Source organism: Oryctolagus cuniculus, chromosome 13 (genome assembly GCF_964237555.1).
Source record: "Oryctolagus cuniculus chromosome 13, mOryCun1.1, whole genome shotgun sequence".
Lineage (NCBI taxonomy): Eukaryota > Metazoa > Chordata > Mammalia > Lagomorpha > Leporidae > Oryctolagus > Oryctolagus cuniculus.
The window spans coordinates 18,511,066-18,528,834 of NC_091444.1; the positions used below are offsets into that span (position 1 = coordinate 18,511,066).

The following is a 17,769-nucleotide window of genomic DNA, read 5'->3' on the forward strand; positions in this document are numbered from 1 at the left end:
TCTAGAATTGTCCTGTTTGGTATTTCTTGTTAGCAGCTGGCCGATTAGCCACTTAAAATACATGTTCAGAATGCCAGATCAGATTTTACTCCCAGAATTTGAGGACTTCAACAAAAACAGAACTTGAGTCTCTTTGTCTCACTAGGTCCCGAGACCTATTAGTTTAGAATGATCAAAGTTTATAAAGGAAGACTGCTCTCCTTCATAATAAAGGAGCGCCCCGCCGACCACTTTTTTTAACTAAGTCATCCAGCTAAAAACTGGGCAAAGTATAGAAGCATTCTTTCTCCACAGTAATAATCTACAAGTAAATACAACTTTATGCTTACATGAAGATCAGTAAGTCCATCAACTAGCACATGGCCACAAATACTTGGTGACAGTTACTTTCCATAATTACTCTGATACTTGGTAAGTTTCGTTATCTGCGGGTTTGGGAGGGTCTATCTGTTAAGTCACGGTGATAAGCCTGTACCTTGGGGTGCAGTTTGGCCACAGTCACATAACTGGGTTCACTGAACCTGCTACTTCTGATTGCTGCAACGTTGCAGATAAGCCATCAAGAGGCTACTGCACTTTCTCACAGAGCTTCATCTTTACCTTGCCCTCAAATAGCAACCAAGTTCAAGTTTGCTATGGAAGACTCCCCAGGTCCCACAAATAGCTGACTGAGTTGTATAAGCTCCAAATGCTTTCAAGCAACCTGGTTGAGACAATAGCTGGCTAAGTACATCCAAAAAGGCTGAATACAACTAATAATCTGGTCAACCCTCCAACACTGAGTCTGTGCAGTGAGATAGATCTGACATATTACATCCTTTTACAGCTTACAGGGCAAAACCAACCTGCAAGGCCTCTACGTCCTGAAGCCAGTCTCTGGCTCTCTGCACTGAGTCTTTCAGAGCTGCCCCATTGGGCAGATAGGCAGGGATCTCCTCAATCTCCTTGACTGCTGTGGCAAGGCTGTTTAGCGAATGCCGCGGTCTACAAAAATGAAATGAAACACAAAGAATTATTTTATGTGATGGTTCATTTTTCTAACAGTTACCAAAACAGGAAAAAAAAAAAAAAAACACTTCAAAGGAAATCCAGTATGGCAAGTCCATGTGACTAGATAGCTAGTTTCGAATGTCTGAGTAAGATGCAACAGCATCAGGGTGAGGATTTCAGACCGCTTAGGACGCCCCTGGCACACCTGCATCCGTATTTGAGGACCTGGGTTAGAGTCCTGGTTCTGCTCCAGCTTCCTGCTAACACACTCCGGGAAGCAGTAGGTGATGACTCGAGAAGTTGGGACCTTGCTACCCATATGGGAAGAGGCTAGTGGCTTGGGCCTGAGCCAGACCTGGCTGTTGTAAGCATCAGAGTAGTAAACCAGCAGGCAAAGCCCACTGGGAGGAGGAATCTAGGGTTCTGAGGGATTGCTTCCTCTGTGTTAAGCTAGTAGATATATTGTCAGGACTTACAGTTTCTCAAAACAATTCAAATTCTCCAGGTTATTAATATAGTCAAAGCCAAGTGCTAAAAACTTTCACATCCTTCCACTCGATCTGAGGACTAGAAAAGAACGCCTCTGACCTGCAAGTTACCCCCAGAGCAACACAGCCTTGTCAGACAGAAAGCAAGCGTCAGGGAGGGCTTCACCCTCCTCTCCCTCGGATAGCCTGAGCCTGGTCAGCTCAGACACAGCAAGGGGTCCTGAGGGGCTCAGCAGCAGCCTAGACAGACAGCACTGTCTGTGGTGAGAAAACACCTGCAGCTGCCTCCCCTCTGCGGACGGCTGCGGGCTAACTTCCAGGTGTCTCCCAGGCTTCTTATTAACTTGGTTTGAAGAGTTCCACCTGTTCACGGCGGGAAACGTCACCCACCCTCCCCAGGGAGCAACGTGTGTCTGCTTTCTTACCTGGCCTTGAGGAGACTCTTGGCCTTGTCATCCCAGTGCTCCGACACCGTGAGCAGTTCCTGCAGCCGGGCCATCGCTTTCTCCACTGCCGAATACGGGGCCAGCCCCACCCCCAGGTCTATGAGCCGTCTCATATCATCTAGAGTAAGGGAGCCGGGGTCGAGGCAAGCTTGCTGCACCTCTTCTAGCCAGCGGGCCTGCTCCAGCCGGACACGCATCTCAGCAAGCTGCGGAAGCTCAACGTCAAACTCAAAGCTGACGTCCAGCAGGTCCTGCAGCTCCGCGGCACTAGGCATTTCCTCAGAGAGCAGCTTCTGGCTGTGCTGTTGGAAGTCTTCCACCCGATCCAAGAGATCCTGCAAAAACGGAAGTCACTTCAGTAGCTCAGAATCTTAAACTCCTATTTTAAAGTGCTCCTCTACTGTCCCACTGCACTTCAGTAGCAATGAGCCAATCATGTCACCCACTGGCAACTGAGAGCTGAAACAACAGCCGTCAACAGGCCTCACTCCAACTGAGACTGACTGGTAGTCACTCTCAAAGTAAAAATGGCCAACTTTCTCCTCCGTGAGCCAATTACAACCTGCACACACATCCTCAGTGTTATAAAAAATTTGTTAATAAACGTGTGCATTAGCCACTAGAGAAGCCTACTTCTAATAACGTCCATCAAGGTCCATTACACAGCACAGCTTCCTCAGTTCTCCCCCAGGCTCCTGTTACCTTTAGCAACGGTGTCTGGCTGAGGACGCACGGAAGTGCATACAACTGCGTCACAAACTGGCGGAGCTCATTCACCGTCAACTGATTCTGGGATTTTCCTCCTCCAGATCTGTATCTACAAAGACAAAGGCCAAAGTCCTGAGAAATCCCTGTCCACAGGTTCCAGGCCGCAGTCACACAGGCTCCCAGGATGCACCACCAGCCACGCACCTCGTCTGCCTCTTGCCAGTGAGCAGCTGCTGCGCCACAGAGGCGCACTTCTCTGCGTCCTGCGTGACCAGACGGAGGTGGCGCAAGAGGTCATTGTCCGGGAACTTCTTCATCTCGGATTCCTCAATTAAAGCCTTAAAGCTCACAAGGCCTAAGGATAAAGGAGAAAGTCACCTTCCCTGCGATGGTTGTCTGTCCTCACCGGTACGATATTTACAAGTGCCTTTCTCAGTTCTCATCTATAAAACGTCTTACATCAAATGTGTCCATTTGCCTCCCTGGGGGACGGCCGGGCACCAAGTTTTATAAACAAGGATACAGAATTATTCTTCACTATGGAAATGTTAAGATACAGCTTGTTTTAAGAGACATAAAATCAGGAAAAAGATTGATTTGTCAAGACAAAGTCCACGTGATCTTATGGGGGCGTGCCCACTTCTTCCCCTGGATTTTATTCTGTAGTCGGCAAGTGGTCAGTGTGCTCAAGGAAGTGACACTGTTCTCTTCCCCTGAGAGACAGGCAAAAGAGATGGGAAGAAAAGCAGTGACTTTCAAAGGTACTAAGTACAGTACAAGGACTTTAATTTTGGAATTCAAAAGTGATTAACTAGCATGTCATGCTGTCTTTTTCATTAAGACGTAATTTTTTTTTTTTTTTTTTAATTTTCTAAGGTTCTACATGAAATGCGAGGTTTTGCCTCCTCCACTTCTGGTCTAAAACCTTCTCTGCCGAGCTGCAAGGAAGGGTTAGCCAAGGTTAAGGCCAGGCTGGCTTCACGTAGTCCATTCTGCTGATAGCTGGCGACATCCCAATCAGCTTCAACTGCTGACCCCCAAGTCACACTTTCTGCACCACCTACTTTTCTTCTTGTTGATTTTTGCCTCCAAAGCTTCATTCACAGTTAAGGCCCACTCATTGTAAGACTCTGCTCGAAGCTTCAGTGCATTCATCATGGGGTAGAGGTCATCCAGAGTGTATCTATATCTGGAACAGAATCCCAGGCTTAGCTTTCAGAGAGACGTACCCCACCTCACGTTCCAGGCCTAGAACAGCAGCGCCACTGTGAAATCATTCTTCCTACTCACCGCAACTTGTACTTATGAGGAGGACAGGAACACAACTCCTTGACGTGGTGCAAGCACACGAGCAGGCCAGGTTTACAAGAACAGGAGATGGCAGACATGAAGCATGTAGTTTTACATTTTACACACTGACGCTCATCATCTGGCAACAGCTCAAAATCCATTCTTTCTGAATCGATCACTCCCTAGAATAAAGGTTACTTTAAGAGGCTTCTAAAGAACAGTAAAACTCCCAGCCCCAAGACAAGCTTGCAGGAGGTGAATTAAAAAAAAAAAAAAAAAAAACAACTTAACCCAAGTAGAGATGCATGATTACAGATGTGTAGGACACAAAGTAACAATGACCCAGCAAACAGAAGCAAGTGAGTAGACTTCACTCACGTAGGGAGAATCCCTTTTTAGACAAGGTAGGGTGGGCTTTATGTTTGGCCATTTTGGTCTGAGTATGACAACAGCTAAGAGGACTCTTGGACGACCGAGGTTAGTTGTCTATCCCACTGCAAGCCAGCCATCTGCCATCTCTGTATTCTGGGTACAGATCAAAGGGAATGTACATGCTTTTGACTTCCAAGGAAATACTATGTAGGGCTTGAGGGACGCTGCTGGAGAAACTATGAAAAAGTACAAAAATGAGGAGGAAGACAGGCAGCCAGAAGACCACATGCATAAACAATGCGATGGAGCAGGGTCTCAGCCTGTTGCACAAGTTTGCTGAAGGGCTGTCATCTGAGTCGGTTAGGGCATTTCTGCACTAGCAAAGCCTCAAGTCGCAAGAAGGATTTCCTAAACGAAACGCTGTGAGGAAACATTTCAATCATACTTTGCACCATTGGACCCCTGTGGGATATTCCTTCGTCATTCAAAACCAAACTGGTACTGCCTTTTCTCCTGGTCTGGAACCGGATCCAAATCCAGCCCTGGGAATGCTGGTCCTAATCAAATCCGCCATGAAGCACTGTGTTTTAACCTTTTCACGTGTGACAGTTACAGACAAGAGTAAGGAAACACCCATGAGTGGAGTGTGGCTTTCATTTACAACTGAACACAAGGCCTTGATGGAATGGAGATATTTGGAATTCCTGTTTAAAGTGAGATTAAGGACTAACTCCAGAGATTTTAGCTGGGAGTGACTCAAGCAGTTTATACCCAATTTTCATCTGTGAATTCCACATCTGGTTATCCTTCTTCTAAAATGAGCGCCTGTTCCTGATGAAAGCCACTGAAGCTTCCTGGGCACAGCTGTTCCCACCTGTGAGACACAGGGAAGGCGGGCTCCAGAGAGCAACACTCTAGATTCTAGAGGTATGTCCAAGAGTAATTCAAAACGTTCCATAAAATGGAATCAGATTTTTTTTTTTTTTTAAAACCTTCGAGGGGCTGATGCTATGGTACAACAGGCTAAGCCACCACCAGTGACGCCAGCAACCCGTACTGGAGAGCTGGTTCAAGTCCTGGCCGCTGTGCTCCCTGCTGATGTGCCCGGGAAAGCAGAAGATGGCTCAAGTGCTTGGGCCTCTGCCACCCAAATGGGAGACCCAGATGGAGCTCAGGCTCCAGGCTCCTAACTTCAACCTGTTCCAGTCCCAGCTGTTGTGACCATTTGGGGAGTGAACCAGTGAATGGAAGATCGATCTCTCTCTCCCTGTCTCACCATATCTCTCTGTAGCTCTGGCTTTCAAATAAATACATTTTGTTTTTTTAAGATTTATTTTATTTGAAAGACAGAGTTACACAGAGGTAGAGACGAAGTCTTCCATCTGCTGGTTCACTCCCCAAATGACTGCAATGGCCAGAGCTGAACTGATCTGAAGCCAGGAGCCAGGAACTTCTTCCAGGTCTCCCATGCGGGTACAGGGGCCCAATGACTTGGGCCATCTTCTACTGCTTTCCCAGGCCACAGTAGAGAGCTGGATCAGAAGTGGAGCAGCCAGGACTAGAACTGGTGCCCAGATGGGATGTGGACGCTGCAGACCAGGCCTTTAGTCTGTTGTACCACAGCACCAGTCCCTAAGGACTTGTTTTTTTTTTTTTTTTTTTTTTTTTTTAAAGGCAAAGCATTGGAACAGACATTTCATGGAAAACAGGTTCAGGTGGCAGATAATTTAGATAGTCAATGAAAATTAAAACTACTATAAGATTATTATACACCCACCAGAATGGCCATGAAGGGAATTACATACATTAGGAAATGATGACACTAAGGTGCATAACAACTTTATTATGTAATACCCAATGACACGAAATTGGATTTCCAAAAATCTTACCAATTTACGGACAGTTTCCCTCAGAGCCTTCTCATCCTCGATCATGATGGCCATGTCCTTCTGAACAGTTGAAGCCACTACCACGTCCAGTACATCCGCCTTGGAAGCCATCTTGCAAATCATCTCATCGTGGGAGAACACGCAGTAACGGTGAAGCAGGCGGTAATGCTCCACGCACTGCCGGCCTAGCGGGAGCTGGGGCAAAAGACAGAAGGAAACATCAGTTCATCTTTCCTCCACTTGCAAAGACTTATGGGTTGTACCACTGAACTACCAAATATCACACTCCATGGTAGCACTTATTTATCAACCCTAAAATCAGAATGCCAGAATCCCAGCTAAGTCCAGGCCTTATTATCTTACCCTGCAAAGATACGACAGATTAGGTCACTCAGGTAAAAATCAGTGCTGTAACAATGTGTTAGTGTCCACACCAGTGTGGCATCTGTTTGGAAACTGCATTTGCACATTTCCTGAAACAACTGTAAAACGCACTATCACGAACTTAGAATCTATCAGCCTTAACAGCACACACACTCAATCCTGACAGGTCTCTCCAGGCAAGTGAAAAACAAGAGCAATGTCAAAATCGAACTTTTTAACTAACTGAAACCAAACGACACGACGACAGCCGTCCGACAGCCGAGCTGTAGATCATGAGAACAGGTGCCACACAATGCGGCGTCCTGCCCTGGATCAGTTACCACTGCAGAGAGACCCTGAGCTTCAGCCAGAGGCCATCAGCAGCCTCGCTCCATGAAGAAAGGCTCACCACGCCGGGGAGGGGCGGCCCACCTCAGCAGGGTGCTTAGTGTGTGCGTGCTGCCAGGGCGGGGCCAGCGCCCACACGGCAGACTGTCAAACAGCCCTGCAGGTGGGCCGGCGCGGCAGCCATGGGTTGAAGCGACTACACTGGTGCTTTTGAGTGCACTCGGCACCCCGTCCACATCTGGAAACCCTCACTCAGCCATGATTACATACCCAATCAACGGTGCAGAAGTTTACAGCCTCCGCAAAGTTGAAGCCTTGGTTAAAACCACTATGGTAGGCTCTTGGAAAGGTGATCACAAACTCCCCAGCACACTGATTAGTTCGGTAAACCTAGAAAGAAGAGATTGACATTTTTGAGGTTCTTGGATGGTGGCATCCCACTAAAGACAACAGGGACTTGGTATTGATGATTTTTCAGACAGCAGCTTCTACTGCAGGCACTAATTCCTGCCACACGAGGGAGCAGTGCCTCACACGGACAGCAGGGCTTACACCAACCACTTAGCAAAACACAGCAGCAACTATGAAAGACCCTAATGTAATACCATTCCCTCCTGATGCCAATGAAAGAAATCTTGCTTTACTTCAAGAATCTTACACAGAACTCCTGATCTGGACCTCAGATTTAGCTTCCATCATTCCTCTCTGCCTGCACCCCACAAGCACGGAGACTGCCCCAGCTTCCTGTCCCAGCCTGCCCAGCGCCTGCCTCCCTGCGTCAGTGGTTCACCACAGCAGCAGCAGCGAGGGACTTGTTGAAAATGCAGATTCAAGCCTCACCCAGAACCAGAGAACTCGAGAGTGCCGGGGGCAAGCCCCATGAAACTGTTGGGTAACAGGCCCTTCAAGGTTCTGATACTGCACAAAGTTAAAGACAATCACCCATCCCAGATGCACAATCCCTTCTCCCTAAACTACTTCCTGCATCCCCAACTCCCTGCTAAACCCACGTGATAACTTATCATTGCACTCAGCTCCTCCTGTAGACCTGCAGATGCCACCTCATTGATGAGCCCTTTCTGACTCTTAACAGACCAAATGCTCCAGCTGACACCACTGTCACACCACAGACCACCGTGCCCTTCCATTATTTGCACAAACATCATGCCTTTATAAATTCTGAGTCCCTGGGTACAGAAGGAGTTCATTCAATCATCTCTGTTGATCTAGAATCTCCTGTTACATAGTTTGCTCAATTATTAAAGAATCAGAGTTAAGTCTCATTTATAGCAAGTTCCTTGGCAAACTGGGAAGACCAACCAACAGGAAGAGAAAAATCAATGGGGAAGATCCCAACAAGGAGACGTGGTACTCTGGTTCAATCATTATTTCTAAGCTATGGTCCATGCGTAATTTATGACCCCTCAAAGAAAAGTCCTTCCTCTTTGTCCCCACTGACTATCCTGTGGATCCAAAATAAAAAAATTTAGGTCACATGAAAATCAAGAATTCGCTTTGGGGCTGGCACTGTAGCGTAGCGGGTAAAGTCACTGCTTGCAGGACTGGCATCCATACTGGTGCCAGTTCAAGTCCCAGCCGCTCCAATGCTGATCCACTTCTCTGCTAATGTGCCTGAGAAAGCAGCGGAAGATGGTCTGAGTCCTTGGGCCCTGCACCCATGTGGGAGACCTGGAAAAAGCTCCTGGTTCCTGGCATCGGATTGGTGCAGCTCTGGCTGTTGCAGTCATTTGGGGAGTGAACCAATAGATGGAAGATCTTTCTTTCTCCCTAACTCTGCCTTTCAAATAAATAAATAAATCTATGTAAAAATTCACTTTAACAATGTTAATGCATCATTTATACTCTGTTGAACAAAGATGCACTCCTCATACTGGCCTCCCAAAACTGTCTTCAGAGCATGCTCCAAAAAGAATGCCAGTATCTGAGTGTCACCACCTTGTACAGAACTTCGGTGAGGCGACCACAGCAGCACCTTTCAGGCCAGACTGGGAACCCTGAAATCCAAGTTCAAGCCCTCAAAATAAGTTTTCACTTAAAATAAGCTTAATTGGGCAAGTGTCATGGTACACTGTCACTGGGGATGTCTACACTTCATAGTGCCTGGTTTGAGTCTTGACTACTTGACACTTTTGATCTAGCTTCCTGCTAAAGCGACTAGGCAAGCAGGGATTATGGCCCTGGCCTTCTGCTCCTGCCGTCCATAGAGGAGACCAAGATGGCTGTTGAAGGTATTTGGGGAATGAACTGGCAGGTGGAAGATCCTGGACTCTCCCTCTCCCTCCCAGTCACTCCAGTCTTTTTTTTTTTTTTTTTTTTCTCTTTCTTTTTTTTTTTTTTTTAAAGGCAGAGTTATAGAGTGGGATAGAGATCTTCCATCTGCTGTTTCACTCCTCAAATGACTGCAAAGGCTGGATCTGGGCTAGGCCAAACAAAGCCAGGAGCTTGGGGCTTCTTATGGGTCTCCCACTGGGTGCAGGGACCCAGGTATTGGGGCCACCCTCCAGTGTTTTCCCAGGTGCACTGGCAGAGCTGGATAGGAAGTCCAGGTCCCAAATCAGTACCCATATGGGATGCTGGCATCGCAAGCAGCAGCTCTACCAGCTACACCACAACAATAGCCCCCACTCTGGCCTTTCAAATAAATGAATCTTAAATACAAATAGAGGTAAAACTAAGATCTACCATGCATACCAGTTCATTATCCAAAATTAAAATCATGGATTCAAAACTGTTTTCTAAAGTAAGCACAAGGTATGAAAGATTCTAAGAGTTCAGATCGCCCTGTTTTCGGCCCAGCTAAAACCACTGTGGCCACTTGGGGAGAGAAGCAGCAGATGGAGGACCTCTTCCCTGCAGAACGTACAGGCACTTCATGCGTCATCAGCGTGTTGGGGTTCATGATGGTCACAAGCTGGTGCAGGAGGTCCGGCTGCGACACGAACAGCTCTGGAGCCAGCTTCTTCATCACGGTCTCCAGCTGCTCGGCAGCGTAGCCGGGGACGCCGTACCAGGTTTTTGGCTCACCCCTGGAAGCAGAGAACGAAAATAAATCAGCCCCCACGTCAACACAAATAAAAGGGTGAACCAGTTCTTACTGTTTGGCTCCTGCTCTGTACGACCATGTTACAGAGGAATGTTCAGACCAAAGTGAACGTGTGTGATGCATTCCCCCCTCCAAGTCAAAAGCTTAAACATGAGACTTTTTATCCGAGATCCCTCTCCCCACTCCCATGCTATCTGGCCCTTGACAAGATGCAGATACCCAGGATTTCTAAGAATACAAGGTCTTATGTTAGCTGCAGGCTATGTGGTTGCCGCAATTTCCACAGCAACTGACAAGGGGGTGACTCTCCATCTTCCTTTGCTCTTCCCCTCCTGACAGACAGGTTAAATCAAACACTAATAAGGCAATTAGCATTTCTAAAGAGCTCTTATTCTTCAAAGCACTGTAAATTGTCAACCAATTAATCTGTAACATCCTTGCATCCCTGTGAGCTATGGTAAACATAATCTTCATTTTACAGCTGGGAACAATTGCCTGGGGAAGCAGAACCATGCTTATGTGCACATATAGATGCCAATTCCCCCTTTCTTGTGGTACATCCTCAAATTCCTTGTGTGAAGATTTGAGTATGTTACAGATCTTCAAATATTTTTGAACTTAGGAGCAAGAGGAATAGAGAAGAGAAAAACAGATGTGAGGAAATGACTCTGGTTGAAGAGCTTAAACAATGAAGCCCACATGCCCCGACATGCACACAAGATAAGGACACGCAACTATATGCACAGTGACGCTAGAAAGCAGCCCAGGAAGCTGGAGGTACAAGGACCTGGGAGACACTGTGCCACCTCTAAGCCTCTCCCAAAGTGGTGTTTTTTTTTTTTTTGTTTTGTTTTCCAAAGTATTTTTATTTATTTGAGACAGATTTGGTTCACTGCCCAAATGCCCACAAAAGCCAGGGCTGGGCCATGCCGAGGTGAGCCCGGAACCCGATCCAGTGCCCCGCATGAGTGACAGGGACCCAAATACTCCAGCCATCACCTGCTGCTTTTCGGGGTGTCCATAGCAGGGACTTGGATCAGAAGTAGAGGACTGGACTCCAGGCACTCTGATATAGGATGCAGGCGTCACAATGGTATCCTAATGGCTGAGTCAAATGCCTGCCCCAATGGGCCGCCATTGCCTCCAAATGGCATTTTCCACACTAAAAGCAAAGCTCAATGCCTTCTGACCTTTCTGTGTATGTGCAATTTCAGCAGATTCGTGCACTTCCAGGGAATCTTTTAAGAAACAGTGTTTTAGCTTGTTGGGATGTCTGCTCCAACAGCAAAGAAAAAATCTTTTTAAAAAGTAGCCCAGAGGCTGGTGCTGTGGTGTAGTAGGCTAAACCTCCACCTGCCACACCCATATCCCACGTGGGCACTGGTTCTTGTCCCCACTGCTCCTCTTCTGATCCAGCTCTCTATGGCCTGGAAAGGCAGTGGAAGATGGCCCAAGTGCTTAGGTCCCTGTACCCGTGTGGAAAACCTGGAGGAGACTCCTGGCTTCTGGCTCTGGATTGGCCTAACTATAGCCATTGGGGTCACTTTTCTCTCTCTCCCTTTCTATCTGTTTAACTCTACCTCTATATAATAAATAAAATCTTAAAAAAAAGAAAAAAGAAAGTGGCCCATTACTAGTTTTTCTACTCAGCTAGCCAATCACTCCAGGCTCTGTGGAACCTCTCACCAGTGCAGGTAGTTAATCGAGTAGCTCCAGTGGTCTTCAATATGCCAACAGAAGGATGAAAAGCACATTCCCACGTACAGCCACGGAAGTTTCATGCCACATATGTCAGCAGTGATGTGGGCAAGCACAGACTGCTCCATCACTGGCATGTTGTTCAGATTCCAGCCACTATCAAGGTACTCCTAAAAACACAACAGCGAGAGAAGAGTTAGCTGCATCGCTCGGCACTGCTGCAGAAGCCAGCTGAGAACAGTGTCCTTTAAAATAAGAGGGGAGGAGGGGAGCTGAGGAGCCACTGTGCTGCCCATGGATTAGCTTTGTGAACGCCACACAAACGGATTCAGAGAGTAAATGCGTCTGTATCTGCCTCTCTTCCTGGAAAGAGTCCACTTACACAAAGCTCACAAGTGCACACACCAGCCCAGGTGCTGGAGAAGCCAGGATGGTGGCTATCCTGAGAGGGAGGGGGAGGGAGGAGAGGGGCAAAGGCGGAGCTTCGGGGGTGCTGGGCACATCTTCTCTCCTGCTCTCGTGCTGTGACTCAGCTACGCACACACAATTACATACTTCTCATCGTATGCCAGATTTCAACGTCAAATCAGAGTTCCTACCAGAATAGGAACAGAAACCCTCTTAGGAGTTTGCAAGCAGGGAAACTCGCAGGCTCCTAAACATTCAGGTGCCAGGGTAACCAGGCCCGACCCCGACCCTTTGAGTTTCCTACAGAAAGAGAAGCAACGTACAGAGTCTACGGCCGGTGAGCCATGTTCCCACTCACACCCGCAGTCACAGCGGCACCTCAGTCTTGAATTCATGAACAATCTGGTAGCCAAGAGTTACCGAGAGCAAATCATGAAACCACTTCAGCCAATCAACAATGTCCAGGAATAAGTAACTTCTTCCAAGCCACTTCCATGGGCGTCTGTCTTTTCCAGGAGGGCTCCATAACCCAGCTGTGCCCTTTAGATCGAGTGCATGCCAAACAGCGGCCTGCATTGCAGAGCTCCCTAAACCCAAGGGCCTACCTCTTCCTCCGGCGAAAGCTTGATTTTTCCGTCTCGTACAGGGAAGCCACTGCCAAATTCCTTTGAGGCGATGTCAGCTCCATATTCCACTGTGACATCTTCCTCAATAGTGCTTACCAGTCGCCAAAATTCTTTCTCAACCAGCTCTGTGGGAACCATCTGGAAACACAAGGAAGAAAAAATGAGATTTCTCAGACAGTCACAAACTGCATCCAGTCTGGGGACAGGAATCACAGAATAACATCCTGAGGACCAATTCTGCTTTTGATGTTCCACCATTGACCCCAGGCGATTAAGGCGACAACTCCATCTTCCAAAAGGGATTTTATAACCAAGAGGGGCAGGAACTAAGAATTCCAGCCCTCTCCACCCATGCCTGCATCCCATACTGGAGTGCTGGCTGAGGGCCAAGTCGAGTCCCAGCTCTGCAGCTTCTGACCCAGCTTCCTACTACTGCATCCAGGGAGGCAGCCGATGGTGGCTCAAGTGCTGGGGCCCCCGCCGGCCCCTGGGACAGCCACACTGAGTTCCTGGCTCCTGGCTTTGGTCTGGAACAGGCCTGGCTATTGCAGGCATTTTAGGAGTGAATCAGTGGATGGAGATTTCTGTCACTCTGCCTTTCAAAAGATGAAAATGAATAAGCATTTAAAAAAGAAAATGGACTGATGCTCCTGTTATCAACCTGGCCCCACTATAAAAGGGAGGCGAGGAGAGTACAGTGAGTCCAGAGGCAGGAAACTTCCATGCCTGCCCATCAGCGTCTTCATCTTAGAAAAATACGCGGCCAGCTACAGCTAGAAGAGGTTGTATGCAAGTCACCAAGACTGACCGAGTACACATGTGGGGAGTCAAGAGAACTGAAAACTCAAATCAAGTATAAATTTAAGCGCATTAAACAAGTAATTACAACTTAAGGAAAATCAGGTCTGCTCATGTATTTGCTGAGGTTCCATAAACTGAGTCAGGTATTCGAGTGGGACAAGGGGTAGGCTCTCATGTAGCCCCAACAGCAATTCCAAGAAAATAATCCCACTAAAGAGACCCACATGACGGAGCACTTGCATTAATGGTGAAGAAAACCACTAATTCGGGGCCAGCAGCGTGGCGCAGGTTAATCCTCTGCCTGTGGTGCCAGCATCCCATATGGGCGGTTCTAGGCCTGGCTGCTCTTCTTCCCATCCAGCTCTCTGCTGTGGCCTGGGAAAGCAGACCCAAGTCCTTGGGCCCCTGCACCCGCATGGGAGAGCTGGAAGAAGCACCTGGCTCCTGGCTTCGCATTGGCACAGCTCCGGTCGTTGCGGCCATTTGGGTAGTGAACCAATGGGAGAAGACCTGTGTCTGTCACTCTCTCTGTAACTCTACCTCTCAAATAAATAAATAAAATCTTAAAAAAAAGAAAGAAAAGAAAACCACTAATTCATCTTGAATTAGTGTTAGGAAATCACTTAATTTCGGTGAAATTACTTGAGGAATAATAATAAATGCTGAATGAGAAGTGCTTGTGCTCCTGATTGAGTAAGGGAAAATTAAAAATGCAATCTTACCCTGAAGTTCAAAATACTAACTTATGGTCTCATAACAAACAAGGAGTATGTTCCCAGAGGCAGTGCTGTGGCACAGTGGGTAAGGCTGCCGCCTGCAGTGCCCAGCATACCATATGGGCACTGGTTTGTGTCCCGGCTGCTCCACTTCCCATCCAGCTCTCTGCTATGGCCTGGGAAAGCAGCAGAAGACTGCCCAAGTCCTTGGCCCCTATACCCACGTGGGAGACCTGAAAGAAGCTCCTGGCTTTGGATCAGCATGGCTCCAGCCATTGAGGCCATCTGGGGAGTGAACCAATGGATGGAAGACCTCTCTCTCTGCCTCTTTTAACTCTGCCCTTCAAATAAATAAATTAATCTTTGGGGAGGCGGGGGGACAGAAGTATACTCCCAAGGTATATATTGCTTGGCATATCATAGCCACTCACAAATTTTATAACTTTTCTTTAAATTGCATTTGCTGGACTGAAAGGATTACTGATTATTTTCTTTACTGGTATTCTGTTGCTATTACTATATGATTGTGTGGGACAGCTATTTCTAGAGAAATCTTTAAATGAAAAATCATAATGCATCTTTCAGTACTGTGGGAATTTAAATACAATGAAACCAAGCTAATCTCTCATTCTGCATAATGACCATCAGAAGAGGCCTCCACTCAATCTGTCTTCAGATACATTGTTCTGCAAAAGTAACTAAAAGCTTAAATTAAAGCAGTGCATGTGTACCTACATGGACTGGCATGTTGAAGTAGTCAGATTTGAAGGCGTCTGCCATTTCTCCAAAAGTTCGCAGGGTGTAGTCCCTGGCTGCTTGTTCAAAGCCAAATGCTTCTTGTGGCTTACTACATTCCTGCAAATAAAAACAAAATTTGGTGTTCTAGATGACACTTGAAAATTCCAAGTACAATTGTCAATGTCCTTATTTAATGTTTATGCTAGATCTACATTGGAAAAATTAATGTGACAAAAAATTGGATTGGTCTAGTGAGCAAATGAAACAAATTTCACCTATTTATTTGCTAAAGCAAACAGAATCTCTATTTTATTTACCACAACCTGGAATTTAAATGTTTGGAAAGACAGCCAATCAGTCAGCTTCCTTCATGATCAGGCACTGAGTGCTGAGTGAGCACCTGAGGTCTGTGTTGGGGTCAGATCCCGTAAGGAGCTTCAAGAGTGGACGCCTGGATGGAAAGGCCCTGTGCTTTCTCATACAGCTCCATTACACAGGAACACGGTGTCCCCTAACAGGGGAAGGTATTTTCTACCTTGATAAGGAATCACGGCCTCTGAGACTCCAAACCATAAAATCAACAAATACAGACTAGAAGTCACTCGATGGAAACCGAAGGACTGCCAAACCAGCAGTATGTGCCTATAATCTAACAACGTCATCAGAAACAAAGCACCGAGGGGTAGCCGGAGCCAGCCAAGCCACTCTGGACCAGTGAGCCGGATCCACCGCCAAGTCATCCCTACCAGGAGAACTCACCACTTAAGTCACCTCCCACCCATGGCCCCTGCCCTGCCCAGACACTGGCCCAGTGCCTTCCCCTTCACAGGAGACAATGGAAAAGCACTGTGGCCCTGGCCCCGCACTGGGGCTGAGCTCCTCACTACTGTGCCATAATCCCACCCTGACACGACCATCACCTCCCCGCTGACTGCCTCGCTAGACAAAGGAATCCTCACAAAGGTGGGAGCAAATCCCTTCTAGATTTTACCAGAGACACCACGCACCACGAAAAATATCAGTTATCACAATGCCACATGGAAGTGTATTTCTAAGTGAAAAATAGTACTAAAATCACTCCTGTAACATAACTGCATTTGTTTAGAACAGGATCTGGATGGATACACACCATCACATTAAGAGTGGCTATCGCCACATTGAGGAATCATCTCTGACCATCCTGGTAGGACACTGAAGAACTCAAAAGTTCCCAGCTTCTGGCTTCACCCTGGCTGCTTTGGCCAACCTGAGAGTGAACCAGCAGATGAAGATTCCTCTACGTCTCCCTTTCTCTCTGTCATTCTGCCTTTCAAATAAGCTAATCTTAAAAGAGAAATTTTTAAAAAGATTTATTCATTTACTTGAAAGGCAGACATTCAGAGAGAGAGAGAGAGAGAGAGATCTTCCACCTGCTGGTTCATTTCCCCAGTGACCATAATGGTGGGAGCTGGGTCAACGCAAAGACAGGAGTCAGGAGCTTCTTCTAGGTCTGCCGCTTGGGTGCAGGTAGCCAAGCACTTGGGCCATCTTCTACTGCTTAATCAGACCATTAGCGGGGAGCTGGATCAGAGGTGGAGCAGCTAAGACTCGAACTGGTGCCCATAAGGGATGCCAGTGCCACAGGCTTCACCTGCTTTACCTGTTACAACACAACACCAACCCCTGAGAGAGAGAATTCTTGCAAACAGCATGTAATGCTTTTTACAACTAAATTTAAACAAATAGTGTAGTGGCTGGTGTTGTGGCACAATGGGTTAAGCCACTGCCTACCATACCGGTACCCTATATCAGAGTGTGTGTTCAAGTTCTGGCTGTTTCACTTCCAATCTAACTCCCTACTAATGCACCTGGGAATGCAGCAGAAGCTGGCCTAAGTGCATGGGCCCCTTCCATCCACAGCGGAGACCCAGATGGAGTTCCAGGCTCCTGGCTTCAGCCTGCCACAGCCCTGACCACTGTGGTCATTTAGGGAGTGAATCATCAGCAGGAAGATTAATAGATCAATCTCTGTCATTCTGCCCTTCAAATAAATAAATAAATCTTAAAAAAAAAAAAACAAAAAAAAAAAAAACAAGACACAGTCTAATTGCTCAGCAAAACGCTGCTGTCCCTCAGCTTCCCCAACACTGCAGACCGATTCTGAGACCCTTCTCCGACTCAGGTCCCGTCCAGTTCACTTCATGGGCCTCAGGACTGGCCACTGGCAAATCTAAAGCCCAAAGGGAAGAAAAACGCACTAACAGTAACATTCTAACGCTACCCCTGCCATTAATTCTTACCTGAGCCAAACACTTAGGACACCTCCAGTCTCCCTTGGGGACGTCGTGGAGCGGTGGGATCAAGCAGAAGGTATGGTAGCTGTCGTCACAGCCGTCACACAGGAGAAGCCGGTCCTCGTCGCTGCCGCTGCCGCACAGGAGGCAGACGTACAGGTCCACCTGCGGCAAGGAGAGTGCACACAGCAGCTGTGACTCAGGGTCGCCAAGCGGTCGACGGCGCAATCTAGTCTCTCCATCCCACATCCAATGCTTCAGCCTCCACAAAGGGTATTTCAAATACGAGCACCTCCCACTTTCTATGAGAGGTATTTCACAGCACTCCACACATTCCCAGCTTTAACGTACAACCTCCTAGCTTTCTCCACTGTCATGTGTTTAAAGTTATTTAAAGAGCTTAAAGATAGTTTTCTAAAAGAAAAATCTTAGATAATAACAAAAAGCAAATTTATGAAGGAAAAGGTCAATTTTGCATAAAAGGAAAAATCTTTTAAATTAATAATGAATAAAGAAAAGGTGGTATCTACATAAAGGAATACTACCCAGCC

General features: G+C 47.1%; 1 protein-coding gene across 6 annotated transcripts in view; it reads right to left on the minus strand.

The window, feature by feature from the left end:
* The window catches only part of KDM5B (lysine demethylase 5B), a 77,541-nt gene that overhangs the window by 11,645 nt on the left and 48,127 nt on the right, over window positions 1-17,769 (minus strand). For all 6 annotated transcript variants that reach the window (XM_008268570.4, XM_002717590.5, XM_051821109.2 and 3 more), the window contains exons 8-20: window positions 17,225-17,383; window positions 14,943-15,062; window positions 12,670-12,828; window positions 11,645-11,826; window positions 9,779-9,941; window positions 7,165-7,284; window positions 6,184-6,378; window positions 3,923-4,104; window positions 3,697-3,821; window positions 2,837-2,987; window positions 2,627-2,741; window positions 1,904-2,259; window positions 846-984 (exon numbers count right to left, since the gene is read on the minus strand). In XM_008268570.4, coding sequence (XP_008266792.2) covers window positions 846-984; window positions 1,904-2,259; window positions 2,627-2,741; window positions 2,837-2,987; window positions 3,697-3,821; window positions 3,923-4,104; window positions 6,184-6,378; window positions 7,165-7,284; window positions 9,779-9,941; window positions 11,645-11,826; window positions 12,670-12,828; window positions 14,943-15,062; window positions 17,225-17,383 — 2,166 coding nt within the window. The remainder of the gene's footprint in view (window positions 1-845; window positions 985-1,903; window positions 2,260-2,626; window positions 2,742-2,836; window positions 2,988-3,696; window positions 3,822-3,922; window positions 4,105-6,183; window positions 6,379-7,164; window positions 7,285-9,778; window positions 9,942-11,644; window positions 11,827-12,669; window positions 12,829-14,942; window positions 15,063-17,224; window positions 17,384-17,769) is intronic.